Source organism: Lissotriton vulgaris, chromosome 2_1 (assembly GCF_964263255.1).
Source record: "Lissotriton vulgaris chromosome 2_1, aLisVul1.2, whole genome shotgun sequence".
NCBI classification, from domain to species: Eukaryota; Metazoa; Chordata; class Amphibia; order Caudata; family Salamandridae; genus Lissotriton; species Lissotriton vulgaris.
The window spans coordinates 522647626-522666532 of record NC_141687.1 but is presented as its reverse complement, the minus strand read 5'-3'; the positions used below and the strand labels follow the sequence as shown (position 1 = coordinate 522666532).

Genomic DNA, 18907 nt, shown 5'->3' with positions numbered 1-18907 from the left:
TTTTGAGCCAACCTTGTAAAAGGACCGGCAAAAGGAACCTCTACTAGCAGGTAACTGTAATGATCCCATGGAATTTGCCACCTCAGTGTCCTCCTTCATCTTTTGCAGCATCGTATCAACAGTTGGGCAGAAAGATGCTCATTATCAAATGGTTGGTTAAGTATGGAGGTTTGCACCTCCAGCTTAAATCTAGAGATCCTGAGCCAATCGTGCCTGCGGAACAATATACTTGTGTTAATTGCACAAGATGCTGTGTCTGCTGCCTCTAGTGCACATTTAATGGCGGTGGTAGTAATAAGTTTACCTTACTGAATAAGGCCGTTAGCTTTTGATTTGGATTGGTCAGGCAAGTGTAGTATGAGTGTTTCTAGCTCATAGTAATGAGCCCTGCCATAACGGGCTAGCAGTGCCTAGGCATTAGCAATGCACCAGTTGTTTGGTGCTTGCAAAGCTATTCTTTTGCCTGAGGCATCAATAAGCTTGGACTCCTTGTCAGAAGGAGGGATGTCTCCTGTGGCTTGGGAGTTAGCTCTCGTGCGCATGTTGGAGACTACAAGAGAGTCTAAGGGTAGCTGTCCTTTACTACAAAAAGGATCGGTGGGAGCTGATTTGTATTTAGGAGTGATAATTCTAGCCCTTACAGGATCCTTAAAGACCTTGTCTGTATGTTTTATCATACCTTTCAAATAATATAAATTTGAAAGTGGTGAGGCACACTATTGTTATTCAAGGATTCATAAACTTTGTTTGCTGTTAATCCATTTAGGTTCAAATGGGGTGACGCCCTCTGACTTCAAGGCGTGAATTAAATATTACTAGGAAAACGCTTGGTGACCATCATCTAGCGTCCCCTGGTTGGACACTGGAGGGTTGCGAGACCCTTTTCAAGAAAATATGTATATATGTATTTCATTAATCAGATTTATTTCTTTTTGTTTTCAATGGTTTTATTGACTTCTTGTTAACTCACAATGTTAAACATCACACGGGAATTTAAACGTTTTCCTTCAAAAACAACTTATCTTTTTTGCAGTTAACCAGGACATTGCCATAATACCATTCCCAATGCATTTCAGGATTAACCCTTCATCAGGGTAGTCATTACTCTGAAAACAGAAAGTATGATGTCAAGAGCTGGACACCTCCAGTTTCGTATCTATGTAAAGTTGTTCAGTTAGTTGTAGGATACAAATAGACAAAAGGTGTAATGCCGAGCCGTTAAAGTAATAAACATCAGTAGTTGCCACCACCAGTGTTTATAAATGTCCACGTCAGAGCTTGGAATTGTTTTGGGGTTTTTCACCTGAAGAAACTAGTCGCATCTATTCTTTAATCCAAGAAGCTCATCCCTCCACTTCCAGCCCAGCATCTACACAAAATATGATCAAACAATTATTGTACATTACCATTACTAAAAGGGAAATAAAGCATCAGTTACACGCAAGTACCCTCATCAGATATCATAGAGCACAAAGGATCCCGAGAGGGCTATGAATTTCTTTGAAGTCAATGTTATGCAAGAACAATCCTAAATTCATTGAACGATGGTACGTTATTCTCAACAAATGTTCACTCGATTTAATCTTATCGATAGTCAATAAATTGGCAGAAGTTAATTAAGATCTAGAAAAGGTAATTAATCAAATCAAAAGAGATTTAAACACCAAACTCTCTGCTGATGAACATGACACTGTCTTGAATGACTTCAACAAACAATTGGACAGATATGCCAAAGAAATTAATGAAAGAAAAATAAGAAAATATAAAAGAGACACAATCTACTATAAACTCAGCAAAGTTTATAGTTGGGCAGGTATCTATGCCCAGCGGAGACAACAGCGTTCATTTTTCACCAGATCCACCAATGGGGAAAGTTCAACATCCAATGAGTCAACTAACAAACCAGGATCTAATAAGGATCGCACTAGTAAAGATACCACTGTACATGCCAATGACACCACACAGTCAACCAGCCCATCTACTGGGGCCCATTTGTTAGAGAAAGGCCAAAGCATAAGCGTTGAACCTGGAGGGGAAAAGGGAACAAAAAACAAACATCTTCCAATAGCCAAGCCAACTCGGAGTCAACGTTGATCATCAACATCTCGAACACCACATTGACCAACTTCCAGATCAACACCTTGCAAAAAGGCACATCGTTTGTACCTACACATCATTCTAATGAACTTGAATCGGAAATTGCAGTATTCAAGTTCATGAGGAACTTGCGTTTGAAGCACTTTTTTAAGAATGTGGTCACCGCTGCAACACCCGTGAGCCAAGACACTACTATGGGTCTTAAAAAGAAAAGCACTTTTATGGCACCTTTGAGTCATAAGATCCTCAACTCTTATGAAACGGTCATACTTTTATTTTTTTGTAAAAAATGTTTTAACATTTCAACAGGCCAGTGTAGTAGGAATCGATATTGGGTCCATCCAATCACAATATCAAAAATATATTGTACATGTTAATCCACATCATATATGCCCTCTATGAGCAAAGGAATAAACATATAATAATCATACATATAGTTGCATGAATTACAGGGCATAATACAAGAATGACAGTGCTGCACATATCCCCCCTTTAGAAGGCATAAAGTACATTCGTGCAACCCACTTAAGTCCTCCGTGATCTTTTTAAGCAGTTACATTGCAAGTATATCATGCCAAGTGAGTAGGTACACTGGGCAAGAACCGGGCATTGATGCTTCACGTCCCAGGTGCAGTCCGAGTGACTGAGCATCCATCTCCACAGTCGCAGGCTTTGCTACTCGAATCCAGGTTAAGAACGGCTCCCATATATTTCGGGGTCTAGAAGATGGAGGCATTAGTTCCAAAAATGTGCTTAACTGCGTGTGCCCATAGGTAACATCTCTAACCCACTCTTTTACGGAGGGTATCCCACCGCCTGCCCCAATGGAGAAGTGCATGCAACTTACGCAGCTTAGGCGGCATGTCCCTAACATATCCCAGCAAACCAAGATAGGAGATGGAGCCAGTGACAGTCCCATGATGCTGTCCACTGTCTTGAAAACCAGAACCCAAAAGTCAGCTATCTCAGGACAGTTCCATGCAACATGTAAGAATGTGGCTGGGGTGTAACCACAGCGCCAGCATTTATCGTTGTCTCGGATACCCCTATGTTGAAGGCTCACTGGGGTTCTGTAATATCTATGCAGGTATTTGAAGTGTATCAGCCTCAATTTGTAATTCGGAGAAAGTTCGGTAAGTTGTTCACAACAATATTCCCATTGAGCTTCAGTTAATGAAACCTCCAGTTCATCATTCCAGTGTCTAAATGAATTTGGAGTATCCACCAGTTTAGTGTTTTGCATGTGGGTGTAATGAGTTTACGGGGAGATGGAGACTTTAGCAAGTTATCCAATGCAGGCAAGGATGGGGCGCTTTCGGGAAGTCCCCCCAGAGGGCGCTACATGCTGTGCGTATCCTGTGATATAGAAAAATCTCAGTGAACGGCATTGCCTGCCCCTCAGGTGCTTCAGGGGGGGGGGGTCTAAACTGGTCAGCAAAGGTCTGGAGGTTCATTTTTAGGGCCAACTTTTTACTCATACTATACTGTATGCAAGGCAGCATTGGATTTTGTGGCAGTGGAATGGAAGGAGCATATAGTAACGGAATCCCAGCTCTTTTTCACAATTCTTCCCATGCCCAGCACAGCGTTCCAGCGGAATCCGTGTCCCCGCGAGAGCGGCGCGCCTTTTGGTAAAGTGCAACTTTTATCGGAATTGGGGCCATCTCATCGGTCTCTACTGCCACATGTGGCTGGAAAGGGGTCGGGTGTGTCAAAAAATGTAAAAATTGTGCTTGGGCGCACAGTGCATATAGCTGAATATCCGGAGCCCCTAGACCGGCCTGTCGTAGCAGGAGTGCCAGTAGGCCCCAAGAAGCTCTGACTTGGCCCCACGCCAAAGTGAGCAGGTGTGACTTAAGAGTGTTGAAAAAGTGCCGGGTAAGTAGGAGTGGAATATTAACGAACAGGTATAGGAATTTTGGCAGAACGTTCATTTTAGCCAGAGCTATCTTACTGGCCAATGACAGGGGCAATTTGGCCCAGGTCGCTACCTCCTCCTCCAACCACATCATAGCCCTGCCATAATTCAGCCTCCATACCTCCTGCGTGTCTCGGCTAATCCAGACGCCCAAGTATTTAACCTCATCAGGCTCCCATCGCAAGGGGAATTCTGACATTACTTGGAAGGTGACATCCGTGTGTGGGAAGATTACTGATTTAGCCCAATTTATAAACACACCAGAGAGTCCACCAAAACGGATAAACTACCTCAACAAAGGATATAGATTCTCCTCGGGGTTTACAATATAGACAGTGACATCATTTGCATACAGGGAAATTAGCAAACTACGAGTACTTAAATCAACACCCCACGCAGTGTGGTGTTGTCTTATGCACGCTGCCAGAAGCTCCATTGCAATCCCAAATAGCAGAGGTGACAATGGGTACCCCTGGCTGGTGCCTCGCAATATCGGGAATGGGTCAGATATTATGCCATTCACTTGGATTCTTGCTATGGGTGATGTATATACCAGCTTAATACAATTTATCAATAGCGGACTGAAGCCCATGCGCCCAATGATGGAGAAAAGGTATGGCCATTCAAGCGTATCAAAAGCCTTAGTGGTGTCTAGAAACACCACCACTGCCTTCACATCCGGGTGTAGGTAATGCAACGCCGAGAATATTGTCCTCAAATTATGGGCCGTTAATCTTCCCGGAATGAATCCTGATTGATCCGGCAGCGCTATTTTGGGCAGCAGGGGCTCTAACCGATTAGCAATCAATTTTGCTAGAATCTTAACATCAACGTTAATCATAGAAAGTGGCCTATAGGAGTCCAATTCCTCCTCAGGCTTCCCAGGATTCAACAGCGTCAGAATGGTCGCCTCTCTTATGGACAGGGTCAGGATACCATCCTCTAGCGCTTCCTCATACACAGCCAATAACCTCTGAGCTAATTCCTCTGCATATGCTTTATAGAATGCCGGTGTCAGGCCGGTGGTAGACTTTTAATAACATAAGCCACATCCTCCACTGTAAACGGGAGATCCATTTACGTTCTGTAGTCATTATTACACCAGACCAGCGCTAGTGAGTCTAAAAAAGGGCTGTAACTCTTCCGTACATGTCTTCTGAGTAGTGGTATATAGGCAAGAGTAAAACTTGGAGAATTCTTTGGAGACTTTCTCCTAACCCCTAACCATATCACCCTGCAGAGTTAGTATCTCATGTGCAAATGTCGTTTCATGTTGGGCCTCCTCGGCATAATCTAGTAGCAAAGTTTTCAGCTTTTGTGCAATGTGGGGTTCATTTGTGGAAAAAAACGTGTCTTGATCTCGGTTTCTAAAGATGATAGTGCGCCCCAGACAGCCTTCAGTACCCCCGCCTGTCTCGCAATGCATTGACCCCTTATCACCACCTTGAATGCCTCCCACAGTGATGCTTCAGTAGTTACAGATCCCACATTGTTAGTGAAATAGTCTATAATATCCACCCTTATTTCCTCCTTAAAGGCCTCATCAAGTAAGGCATGCAGTGGGAGGCGCCAGCTAAATGCCCTGGGGACGGACCCTGGAATAGACAGCTGCAGCCGACGTGGGGCGTGGTCGGACATCGTGTGTGTTAGGTGTGAAGTGTCGATGGTCCTGGCAGCATTGTCCCTAGAGACCAACCAGAAGTCCAGGTGGGACCACGCACTGTGGTGATCAGATATACACGTACCCTCCCTCACCAAGGGGTGTCTGCTACGCCAGATACCTACTAAATTTCCTTCAGCCATTGTAGATTGTAAAGCAGTAGTTGCGGCCGGGTGTAAGGAACGAGCCACTCCTTTCCTGTCCATTGTATCATCCAGGATTGCATTAAAATCCCCGCCCCATAGTATAGAGTCATACCCTGTCATTTTAATTCTAGACCAAATATAGAGAAAAAACTCAGGGAAGTCAACATTCGGGCCATATACTGCCACAATCACTATAGACATTCCTCCGAACAACCCACACACAATAACAAACCTCCCCTCTGGATCTTTATGCACTGCCCCCTTGCGCCAATCTACCCCTCTCCTGACCAGCACAGCCACTCCCCGGGTGTAATTGGAGTAAATGGATGAGTACATGTGACCCCATCTATTATGCGTTAGCCGTTTCAATAGTGTTACATTTAAATGCATCTCTTGCAATAAACATGCATCAATGTTAAGCCTGAATAAGTAAGTATGCACAAGTCTGGACTTCCTGCGATCATTTAACCCTCTAATGTTCCATTTAAGCATGTTCAGCATTGCAGCGTGTGCATGACCTCAGCAGGTCTCTCAATGTGGATTAGGCACTTCAGGTGTTGAAAAGACCCATCGACAATTGTGGATGACAACCTACACCGTACACTCCTACTGGCAGCAAACAAACAAAATTGGCTCATCAGATGGAAGCTCTTTGGGGAAAGTGTTTTCGTCTTTCCTTGGAGATTAAGGGGCCGAAGATTTCGGCTCTGAGCCCTTGGGCATTCGTGATTTCGGCTCTGTGTGTTTGGGCTTGTCCAAGTCCTTGGTTTTCGGGGATTTTGGCTCGGAGCCTTTGGTTTTGGAAGATTTTGGTCTTGGATGGTCTTGGCTCTTGTCTTTGTACTTGGGATGTCTCGGCTCCGAGGCTTTGGGTTTGGGTTTGGAGGGTTTCGGCTCCGAGCCTTTCACTGTAGAAGGTGGAATCTTCGGTGCCGAAGGTATCTTGCTCATAAGTTTCGAAGCCAAAGGTGTCCGTTCGCCATCGGAGCGGGGCTGGCTCGAGCCTGACCCTGAAGGCTTTTCTTTTTGTTTCGGAGCAGAGCCGGAGGGCGGGGCATCGGAAACGTGTTGTCGGTGCCGTCCTGAACCCGAGGGTAAAGGAGACACTGGAGCCTTTGTCTTTTGTGGATTGGGCACAGGGGGATCTGTACTCACGGTCCCGTGTGATGTCTTCCTCTTCCTTCATGTCAGAGTTGGCTTTGGACACGGAGACATGCTCTTCTTCTTCTGGCTCCGTAGCTGGAGATTGGGTACAGGAATCTTCTCCGAAGATGTCCGGAATGGAGTCACTCTGGTGCTGCATTTCGTTGCACCGAGCCCGACGATCACAAAGTGTCTTTTCCGACCGGAAGGATCAACAGGCATTGCAGTCCTTTTCGTCGTGTGCCGGGGACAAGCAGAGGTTACAAACTTCGTGCAAGTCGGTGTGTGGAAATTTAGCACAATACCCGGGACACAGTTTAAATGGAGTCAGTTACATCAACTGCTAACGCGGTCAGCACGGGTAGGCCCGACGGCCTGTCTTGAGTTTTCCAATGGGAAGCTTTCCGAAGTAAGATGATGCAAGTCTAATGATGAGTTGCGATCGATAACAGTACCGTTGAGGGTAGTCAATTGCGCGTCGAAGGGGTCTAAAAATGGTACCGAACCGCAGCGCAGCAATACACATAAGAACCCGATGGCGGAAAAAACAATATGGGGATGGAGTCGATGCCCATGCACACTGTCACCAAAATGAGGAGACACCTACCTCGTGACTACAAGACTTCTACCAACAAAAACAAAGTGCGGACCCAACACCAGATGGCGATCTATGCTAAAGCATATGATCTACAGATTATATGCCTCGAACATGATATTTATGATTTTAGTTGCACGCTTGCACTTGCTCTCCGAAAGAGACCAAGTAATGTTGCAGGATCGGTTTAGATTGTTATGGGACTTATTTGAACAGGGATATACAGAAAAATGCAACTATAAATGAAATGTATCAATAGTCATGTTCACTAAATATACAAGATTCAACAAAAGATCCCTTAGCTCATAAACTCGATTCAACACAAATGCATTAAAATCAGCTACATTCAAGATTAACAACACACATTCCATCTACACACAAAATACATTTGCTCACACTCAAAATACTCAACTACACACATTCCTCTCAAGCAAAACCTGCAGAACATGCTTCACCCCTCACAGCATTCACACATTGCACACATTCTACGGTACTCACTTACTACATTCAAGTCCCCTAATCAATATAAAATATATTTAAACTCCACATACTCAACAAGAAACAAAATATCCAAGCATGTTCACAGGTAACACAAAAATCCTGTCCCACAATCACCCACAAAAACCATCCCTGGTCATTTCTAACTATCTTTTATGACTGTCTCTTTCACTCAATGTGGTGGCGTTGTTTTAATGGTTAATTTCCAACAGTAGTAGGAAAATAGCAAATCTGAGTAAATGATCTGTACCTTCAAGGAACTATAGCAGCAATTATTACATGAAAGGGTTGTTTTAAAAATCTAATAATACTCCATGCTCCTTCGGGAAAGCTAACCACTACCAGCTCATTTAGTCCAACAGCAACTGCAGAAATGTGTAATAAGGGTTAATATACATTTCTAGTATTTTTGACCCATAAGAGTTTTACTGTAATAAACCACCCAACATGTGTGCCAACATAGTAATCCTTCACTTACACAAAATGCTGAATTCGGTGGTAATGTTATTACTGCATCCATTACCTTCAGAGTTTGCACAGGGCTCTAAATGACTGTCTAAAAAATTAACATACAGTACACCGCTGTGAATCAAGTATTTAGTTTACATTTTTTATATCCAGAATTAATATGAGGTTGACACAAGAAAGAACTATCTTTGGAACCAAAGTTTACAAAAAAAAAATCAAGCACATTTTGAATTATTCAGTAATAACTGACCTAGTTGAAGGTGCAGATTAGGCCGCGTTTTTAAAATCCATACTGAAACTGGGTTAACTGGTAAATTTGTAGCGTTATTGCCCTTTTAGAAGTCTAAAATTAAATGCAACAAGCGATGATTGTCCATGGTTGGGCACACTTCATTGACAGATTGCAGATGGCGACATAGTTCTTTTAGTTATATTAGCGAACCCATATCTTGTTTTTAAACTTATTCGGAGTGATTTAATATGATGCATCACTGCAATGATCTATTTAGGATTGTGACAGGAATATTTAGTACATTCGCTACCTCTACTACAGGTCCCGAGGTTTACGGTAATATGCCACACAACTCACATTGCACTGTAAAAGGATACTACTAGCTGACCATTTGTTATACTGCTGTCTCTGGCAAACAATACAGCAGTACAGACAAATAGAGTTGTTTTTAGACAAGGGATTCATAGGGCACTTGCTTCTAGATCAAAACGAAAATGAATACCAGGGACCACCAGGTTTTTTTCCAGGAGTGTTTCTTTCAAAATCGAGGAAGTACAGAGGCTTTACATTACTCTAATTCAAAGTTCATCTTGCAAATGGCAAACAAAATCCCAAATTCAGCACTCATCCCTAGCTGCATCACAGTACATCATGAATAATTCATTTTGAAAGTAGTAACTCTTCTCTCAAACCCTAGTCCAGTTACAGATGTGCGACTGCAACTCGCATTGATACATTATTGTAAAGCGTCACAGGTCGGAATTATATCTCAGATGGAGAATCGTACAACATCACAGGTCTCGCGTATCCATATCCACCTAGGCCATCTGAATACCAGGGCTGTCTCTGAAGGCCACAATCATCAGTGCAGCAAATGTCCAACTTTGGAAAGGTTAACTTGATGTGATATCTATATTGTTACTGGTATACAAAATGTAGACAGTGATACCATTCATGATTGCTTTGGAGATGCCACTGATCAGGTTTTCTGTTATCTCTTCTGCGATGTGATGTGGACAAGAGTCGTGAAGAGGAAGAGACTCATGGTGCACACAAGCCGCTGTAGGATTTCAAGTGTTATGTAACTGCGTGGGTCCCTTATCAATCTAGAAGTGACAATAACCTGCATACTAGTGCTGCCTGTGAATACCCTTTAGCAGGGTCACCCTGACATAGGACCACATAACAGTGTAGAATAATACACAGCGGAGGTGGGTTTCAAGTAGAAGCAACTGTAAACATTGCTCTTAATGCATTTTGTTTCAAAAAGCAGCACCATTACAATACAAAAGAGCCTTACATAAAAACTAAAGCAGTAGGGATTTTTAAAAATGTGTTTTCTCAACTCAGTTTGCTGATCTACATACCAGAGGAAGTATGTTAGCCTTGAATAGTGAGAGGAGAGTTTTCACTCAGGTTGAAGGTGTGCATGGAACACGTCAGCTGGCTGCTAACCTGCTGCAATCCAACATGTATGTCACATATCTATGCAGCTTTTTTCAACTGTATTGCAGATTACAGTTGTTTTCGTCGGTCTAAATTCGAAATGCTCTTGTAGTATACAGTTTGTATACTTTTTGTGGCTGTTACCTGGGGTTCGAATCATCTGAATTAAGAAATCTAGATTAAGCAGAGGCACCACCATATACACTGCAATGTTTTGAAAGGCTTGCATCGTGCTCGATGCACACACCACCAGCACTCCACACAAGGTCATGGTGTAGGCCACTTTGTAAGTGAAATATTCTGACTGTAGAAACAGCGCATTGTGATGGTGACATCTGTTGGGATTCAATCTACCTTGTGGGAAAGGTTTACCGGCTGTATATGCTAATGTTTCCCTCTAATTAAAAATAAAGACGGCTGGAATGTCAGAAACCGGTCTTCGGAAGCTTGTTTCCGGTCCAGGGAAGGCATGGCTTGGCATTTCAGGCTGGACTGTTCCCATGAGGCACAGGGTCAAGACTGATTTGCATATAGCCATGTCTGAACTGGGGTGGCAGAGTGGGCTAAAGAACGGTGATGGATTAAACCCAGATCTTTTGACTGGGTGTGAGTGTTTGATTGGTTCAGATGCTCCGTCCATTACCACCCCCTTTTGTACCGCTATTAGTTAAAGGGGACCATCTAGTGAAAGAGGGTATAACAAACTTTCGAACACAACAAGAAGTCAAATAAAGGGACATTCTGGAAACCTTATTGTTGGCGATTGTTGATGTAAGATTGGTTAAGAAGCGCTTTATACTTTTCACTGGATAGGGCCCTCTATTAGAAGAGAAAACGTAAATTGACTTCAAATCCCTATTACATCTGTTTTGAACACATGGATATGCTTTGAATTTAATTCTCTTTTTCAGCAAAGGAATATCCCCTAAAGCACCTTCTGTACCAATAAAGCCCCCTTTGTACTGTATGTGGTCTACCGTCAGATGGCACCTATTAGGGTGACAACAGGAACTAGAATCATTAATACTTTTATCACTGCAAATCACATTGCAATGTATTTTTGGTTTCTTAAGTTGTTGAATGTTGCTCTTCCTTTGAGAGGTGTCATAACAATTCCTTGGGTGGCAAACACATCCCAATTAAATAAAACACATCACTGTGTGTCAAGTAGATGTGCAAATAGGCACAAGGCTTTGCGAGAAGATAAACTTAAAACCAAAATCAAAGTTGTCTCAAATATTTGTCGGAGTAGCTCAAAATGTTGTAAGCGACACTAGTCATGAGCAGCAAAATTTACAATAGCATTAAGACACATAGAGAAATAACATATCAAATGAAATAATATACTTTTGCAGTGTTGTGATGTGAAGTTGGTAATTAAATTCCCAAACCCACCAGCATTCTACTTTACAGAAACAAAGGCTGGACTTACACTTTTGCCTGGTCTTTCGACGCATACGTCACGTTCACTACCGCCGTCTCTGTGTCAGTGTTCACTGGAAGACAGAAAGCAACAGCACTTTAAGAGTGTGGTGCAGTGGGAGTGCCCAGCAGTACTGTACATCTTAGTAACAGATTCTGATCAAAAACAAAGTTTGGTTACAGTTGGATTGTTGCAGTACAGCCTCATATTGCTTTCTCTTTAGCTCCAAAACACAGTAAAAGCTGATCCAGAATCTGTAGCTTAACTCTGGATACATGCTTGTTTTGAAATGTGAAGTGATATCTGCTTGTTATTGAGCAACCAGAGGTCATCTGGAACATCTTTCTATCCATAAACTCTTTCTACCAAAGGAAAACAGTGATTTCACAAAACAAGCTTGAAATTAGCTCCCTATGCTTGTAATAACAGGCAATGAAGGGAGGATATACATTTCCTGTTTACAGACCAAGCACGTTATCACGGCCCCCGGAGTTTTGTTTCTAAAATGGAAAACATCTCTGCACAAAAAGGACCGAAGAACGTCAAAAAGGTGTTCAGCATTAAAGACCTGTCTCATGTTAGAAATATAGTCTACATGTGACAACAATTTTGAAGAATCACAGAATGTATACAGATATTTTCTTGTGCAGGACTGAAGATTTCAACCTACAAAGCCAAAAGACAAAGCTGATACTCAAATACACATGTTGCATTGGGTGAGAATAGAAACCAATATATAGCTTGAAAAGAACGTGTGTATAGGTATTTGTAAAGAGCAGGCCTAGTTGGGGAGCAATGGAGGCATGTACATAGAAGTGAAACCCAGTGGCTAGATTCGCAATCATTTACAAAAAAGGCAACATGAAAAGTCGGTTCCTATCGGGAGCGTTCGTAGTGCAGAAGTGTAGGTGCTGGTCTGATGCTAGTTGGAAATGTTGCACCAGGTCCTATGTTACAGGCCAGGCCTGGCTAGAATACAGACTGCTATGCTGCAAAACAATGATGCTCTCTTCTCTTCATTCTTGACAAAAGTCTATTGTGTCTCCTGATTCGCCCTTGTCTTCTTCCTTTGACCACAGTATTATCCTTAATACCGTGAATGTCCACCCGAGCATAAGTGACTAGGTGTTAATTTTGTCCCTCTTAATGAAGTTGATTCCCAAATCTTACAATAATTTAGAAATCCCCATTGTGTATCTTACAATTCCTGGCTAGCTCCTATCTTGTTCAACTTGTTTATGGAAATTTTCAGGACAACAAAGTGACAATACGTCTAGCATGAAGTAACACCAATCAATATGCTGACGATACTCCGATGTGCCTAATAATGATATCACGTTTGACATCTCGCTGCTATCTAAAGCCTTTATATTCAAACCTGTATTCATCGCATATTTCTTACACTGAACACACAGAACACTGAACTTCAACAAATCTTTTCAGAGCCTCCATCTCATCTGATAACGCTTGGGCAAACCACACCACATGGTTTGGTGTTGCTTCAAACTATCAATAATAATGTCCAATGCACACGCTTTACTCTGGCTACACATAAAGAAAATGTGGGTATGTTATTTGATCTGCACATCTACTATCATGCAGTCTTGTAATTCTTCACCAGTTACAGATCAGTCACATATCATCTGGGTGTTCTCATGGTGTCACAACACTCGCCCACTAGGGTGTAGATCCGCTAGAACAGTCTAGACCAAAGTCTTACACGCACCAAGACCTGGTCTCTAAGGCACCTATTTGTGAGTACCTACCAGTGACCCCTTTGATAGTGTGCCCGTGAGAGATAATTTTGTCCTTTCACATTTTCCTCATTTTTTGTCTTCTTTATTATGGCGTCCTGCTTGTTCAGGAAATCATTTGGGTACTGAATGCACTCGAAATTTAGGCAACGAGACTTCAGTATTTACCTTTTTGGTAGACTGTCTTTTGGAAAAAAGTGTTCTTAATGAGAGGCGGAAAACGTTTTGCAACTACCTCATAAGCATGAAAAGAGAGGAGCAGATGTAATGTAGAAAACTACAGGAATATGCACACGTTTTACAGGTATTAATCTACAAATAAATGCCTCAACGACCAGGTATTGGTGGGGGTATGATTTTTGAGTGCGGTTTCTTTTCCCTCTGTGCTCCTTTTTGAATATATAGACCCAAAGTCTAAGAATTCACCGAAGCACACCACTCATAAATTATTCTAATCCATTGTACGTAATCTGCAGCCCATCCAATCAAAAGGTTTCCTTTGAAGAAGTTCAACACAAAAGATGAGTCAGGTCACTGTTGGTGTTTTAATTCATTCCATTACAGACAAAAAGCAACATCCAACGCACGTTTTGTCCTCCATGGACTTCCTCAAGGTTGCCAAAATCATATGTAAAAAACATTTGTATCATACTGTATGTTTCACAAGTGCTGTAAACATGCTTCTTGTTTAAAGACATAGTTATTAGATCTTTAAGCAAATAAAAAAACGAGTAAACTGGGAAAATACAGCAGTAACCATGTGTTAATGAAAAACATAACAAAAATATCCAAGAAACCAATCAAAAAGCTGTGGAAACCAAAGCATGAAATGTGAAAAAGAGAAAAATAAACCATAAGTGGAAAAAGCCACCTCAGTCTGTGATGGCAAAAAAATGTTTTATTGAAAAGTTGTTTAAGTGATGAACGGTGTGATCATAGAACCATAAATCATCAGTGCCTCTATATACCCGTATCAACCAATGAATCAGTCATTTGTAGAGCGCACTACATACCCTCGAGGGTCTCAAGGCGCTAGGAGGGGGGGGCGCTACTGGTCAAACAGCCAGGTCTTGAGTAGCCTCCTGAAGGTCAGCAGGTCTTTTGTCTGTCATAGGCTCAGTGGGAGGGTGTTCCAGGTCTTGGCGGGGAGGTGAGAGAAGGATCTCCCCCGGTGGTTGTTCTTCGGATGCGAGGGACGGTGGCGAGTGCAAGGTCGGCAGAGCGAAGCTGGCGGTTGGGGATGTAGAAGGAAAGTCGTCTATTGAGGTAGGCTTGGCTGGTCTTGTGTGCGTGGATGAGGAGCTTGAAGGATATCATCTTGTTGACGGGAAGCCAGTGCAGGTTTCTCGGGTGGTGGGTGATGTGGCTGTGGTGTGGTACATCGTGGATCAGTCGTGCAGAGGCGTTTTGGATGCGTTGCAGTCGTTTGATGAGCTTGGTCGGGGCTTCCGCTTAGAGGGCGTTTCCGCAGTCGAGTCTGCTGCTGACGAAGGCCTGGGTGACTGTTCTTCTTGTATTTGTTGGGATCCACCTGCAGATCATGCGGAGCATGCGGAGGGTGTTGAAGCAGGAGGAGGAGTCAGCGTTGACTTGCTTGGTCATGGAGAGCGTTGAGTCGGGGATGATTCCTAGGTTGCGTGCGTGGTCGGTGGGTGTCGGGGCTGCCCCAGTGCCCAGGTACCCTAAGCAACATAGTGATGGCCATGGGTAAACATGTTTCACCTTGAGTTCAAAAAGCTTATTGAGAATTTGTTCAATATCCGATAGTTTGTATAAAACAAATCTGTACTAAAACTTACAGTATAATTTGAGTCGAAATCTGTATATCCTGCATGGGATTAGATATATAAAAATAAGGGACTGTAAGTATAATTTAACTCCTTGATGATATCAAGTATTTAAGTAAAAAGGGCAACATTCGAGCTACCATAGTCTTATTTAAATTTGAAAATAGGTTATATGGCTTACCAAGAATATGGACGAAAGGTAAATCCAGTTAGCAGCCGCTATGTACTTCTAAAGTAGTTGTCCGTGTCTAAGATCGCTTGTTATTCAATTTACAATCATTTCAGATGAGCTCCGTTTTCAATGAGTGAGGACCTTGATAAGTCCACTCTGTATAATAAAGAAATGAATCAAATCAACTAAAGGGGCCATTGGGTCTAATCTCCCCATTGTAAGCCCACTCACACCGCCTTAAATATAGCGTAAGCAGCACAAAATCCCCCCTTGGTCGGGACGATTAGCTCCCACACAATTATAACTGAATATCGAATCAATGCGTTAGGAACCGGGTGTGAGAGGAAATAGCATACCAGATGAATCATGAGTATGTCCTTGATAGAGAAGAAATTTTAAAAAGAATTAATCTCAGAATTAGTTGGGACGCGCACTGTTACTGAAAGCTGTTCAAAAGGGGGTGGTGATGGACGGAGCATCTGAATCAATCAAACACTCACACCCAGTCAAAAGATCTGGGTTTAATCCATCACCGTTCTTTAGCCCACTCAGTTACTGAAAGCTGACTCGATCACGGTACTGCCGCTATTGCCATCATTCTATTTTAAAATCGCCGTAACTTTTTTTTTAAATTGCAAATTGAAGAAGCATAAACCTATTGCCAGTAGGTCTTACCCCCCACTCTTACACCCTCTAACACCTGGAAACTCCCGCATTCTCCCTGGTCCGCCACAGGAATTATTCCCGATTGTTGTGGAAGGAGGCGCGGCACATTCAACACTTCCGGGCTAAAGCGGAGGAGGGCGGAGCCTACTTATCCACCTACTGCATTCCATAAAAGCCCAAGTCACTCGTTACGCGCAGGGGACGCGCGCTGCTACTGAAAGCTGACTCTATTACGGTACTGCTGCTATTGCCATCATTCTATTTTAAAATCGTCGTAACTTTTTTTAACAAGCATTTACAATGCAACGGTTTCGCCTTTGGAAAAGTTTGAGCTATTGGCATTGTGAATGACAAACGTTTTATTTATGTGTTGGTTTTGAAAACAGATAAATAAATGGCATTGTCATTTACAATGGCAATAGCTTCACTGGCACTCTCCGGAGCAATGAAGGCCCCACGTTCCGCCCTCTATGTGAGCTAGGACAGGCTCAGGGGCCCCTCACCACAGTTCTTGGGGGGCTATGTCTCCTTTGCCCTTTCTTTCCTCTCACGTCTTCTCTTCACCTCATACCACCCCCCCCACCCCCACTTCCAGGCTCCCATCTTCTCTGTTTTGCTGCTTTCTCTTTCGACCCATCTCTTCTTTATTCTCACCCCTGTATCTCTGCCATATGCACCTCCCTCCTTAACCGTATCTCCTGACTCGTCTCTATTTTGTGTTATTTCTCTTTCCATTCATTTGCTCACACACCCCTCTTTCCTCTAGCCCCCTCATCTCTCGCATGTATATGTATCTGCATTAAAATTCAACCCCCTTTCTTCTCAGCCCACTCACATCTCAGCCTATTTCCATCTCCTAGTTGATTGTCACCTCCTTTCATGGCTCCCCCTTTCAACCTCTGCGCCTCTCTCCATCTCAGCTTCTCTATCAGACCATTTCCATGAGCCCGTGGATCATTCCAGGTGGGTACCATGTGTGTGGCGGGGGGGGGTGTGTTATTGCAAGTCGGCAAATAGGCCAGAACTTTTTTTAGGAGGGGACTCAGTTCAACTAATGAAGGTGCCGCTATGAATTCAAACTATGGGGCGGAGCCATCCCTAGAGCCAACACCAGAAGATAGAGTGATAATTCAGCATTTTAAACACACTGAATGCAGCTAATAACATTACAGCAAACATGTTTTGAGGGAGTTGACCATGTTTATAGGCTACTGACCCACATCTTTAAAAAGGGCAAAGCGTGAACTGACAAGTAAACAGTAGCTTCTGCAGATGTCAATTCAAAGCACATGAGGCTGGTGATATTGCTGCCCACTGGAACAGCTAGAACTAACGGGTATACGGGCTCCCATACCAATCTTATTCACTGCTACCAGCTGCTGCGCTCAAATCACTCCAGTTTCATTTGATTGGATATTAGATAAAACCTTCACACAATAATTTGCTGTTTAATATACATTTTATTATCCCTGTGCAAGACTTGAACATTGCATTTTCCCTTCAAAACATCACTAGCCGTGAAAAAGATCCTTGGAATGAAACGGGTGTTGGCTGTAGTAGGTGTCATTCATTTGGCTTGAACAAATATCAAAGTGCCCAAGTCACATCATTGTCATACGAGTGACTGAAGAACAGGATGTACATTAGTGTTTATATTGATCACATCAATATTATAAAATTGTGTTGCTCCATCAAATGAGAGTACTGAAAACTGAAACTGTACAACAATTTGATGTTTTTGTCAGTAAACAAAAACTGCACCTATTTCTACAGCTTGAAGTTCTCCTGACCAACCTTGTTCCGAAATCCTTTAGAAACGGTTTTCGCAAAGCTATTTCGAGATTCCTTGAACCCTAAGCTGCACTTCGTGGATTGATAGCACCCCCTTTTCCTATGTTCCTAGCTAGCTGTGGCGTACACCCTCCGGCCCCCACCCCTGTACAGCGCCACTTTGCATTGCCACTAGATTTGCATTATGTAACCGCACCCGCAGACGTTAATGCCTCGTGGCCATAACACTTCACTGCAGAGCAGTAATGGACGCCGGCTTGTAAAATACAATAGATGGAACATTATTATTACTAATTGCCGCTTGCGTGGCGGGCACGCGGACAGCAGGAGGGGGGCCGGGCGGGCACACGGACAGCGGGGGGGGGGTGGGGGGAGGGGGACGGGGAGAAGCACACGGACAGAGGGGGGGGCGGGAACGGACAGCGGGGGGGGGTGGGGTCGGGAAGGCTTCCTCCGTTGGAGGGGGGTGCGGGAACACACAGAAAGCACTCACCTGGACTTCCTCCGGCGGCGGAATGACGAAAAGCAACCTCGACAAAAACAAAAATAAACCCCGCCCACGGCCGCGATGACGACATCGCAGAGGCGGAGAGCGAAAAAATCTCGGGACCGCCCACGAATCTGGTCCGGCCATGACGGACAGATCTCTGTTCCAATGGCTAGCCTCCATTTATGGAGCTAGCCAATGGAACAGAGGGCGAGACTAAGCCCTACACTGTAGGGACATAAGATTTCTCCTGGGCGAAGCTAGGAGCTCCGACGCCAGGCGAAACCTAAAAATTGCAAATTGAAGAAGCATAAACCTATTGCCAGTAGGACTTACCCTGCACTCTTGCACCCTCTGACATCTGGAAACTCCTCCATTCTCCCCGGTCCACCACGGGAATTATTCCCGATTGTTGTGGAGGGAGGTGCGACATATTCAACACTACCGGGCTAGAGGGGAGGAGGGCGGAGCCTACTGATCCACCTACTGCATTCCATTAAAGCCCAATGTCACACGCTACGCGCAGCAGGCGCGCCAAAGGCAAGCCCGTCTGCGGCCAGGGGCCATGACCCCTGGTCGTCCTTCTTCCCGGGTATGAAATTACAGTCCCAGTTCCCTATTCAA

The 18907-nt window shown here is 43.6% G+C and overlaps 1 protein-coding gene across 1 annotated transcript in view; it reads right to left on the bottom strand.

The window, feature by feature from the left end:
* The window catches only part of IGF2BP2 (insulin like growth factor 2 mRNA binding protein 2), a 390975-nt gene that overhangs the window by 148195 nt on the left and 223873 nt on the right, over nt 1-18907 (bottom strand). Inside the window, exon 5 of the mRNA XM_086955447.1 lies at nt 11636-11699. Within this exon, the coding sequence (XP_086811573.1) occupies nt 11636-11699 (64 nt within the window). The remainder of the gene's footprint in view (nt 1-11635; nt 11700-18907) is intronic.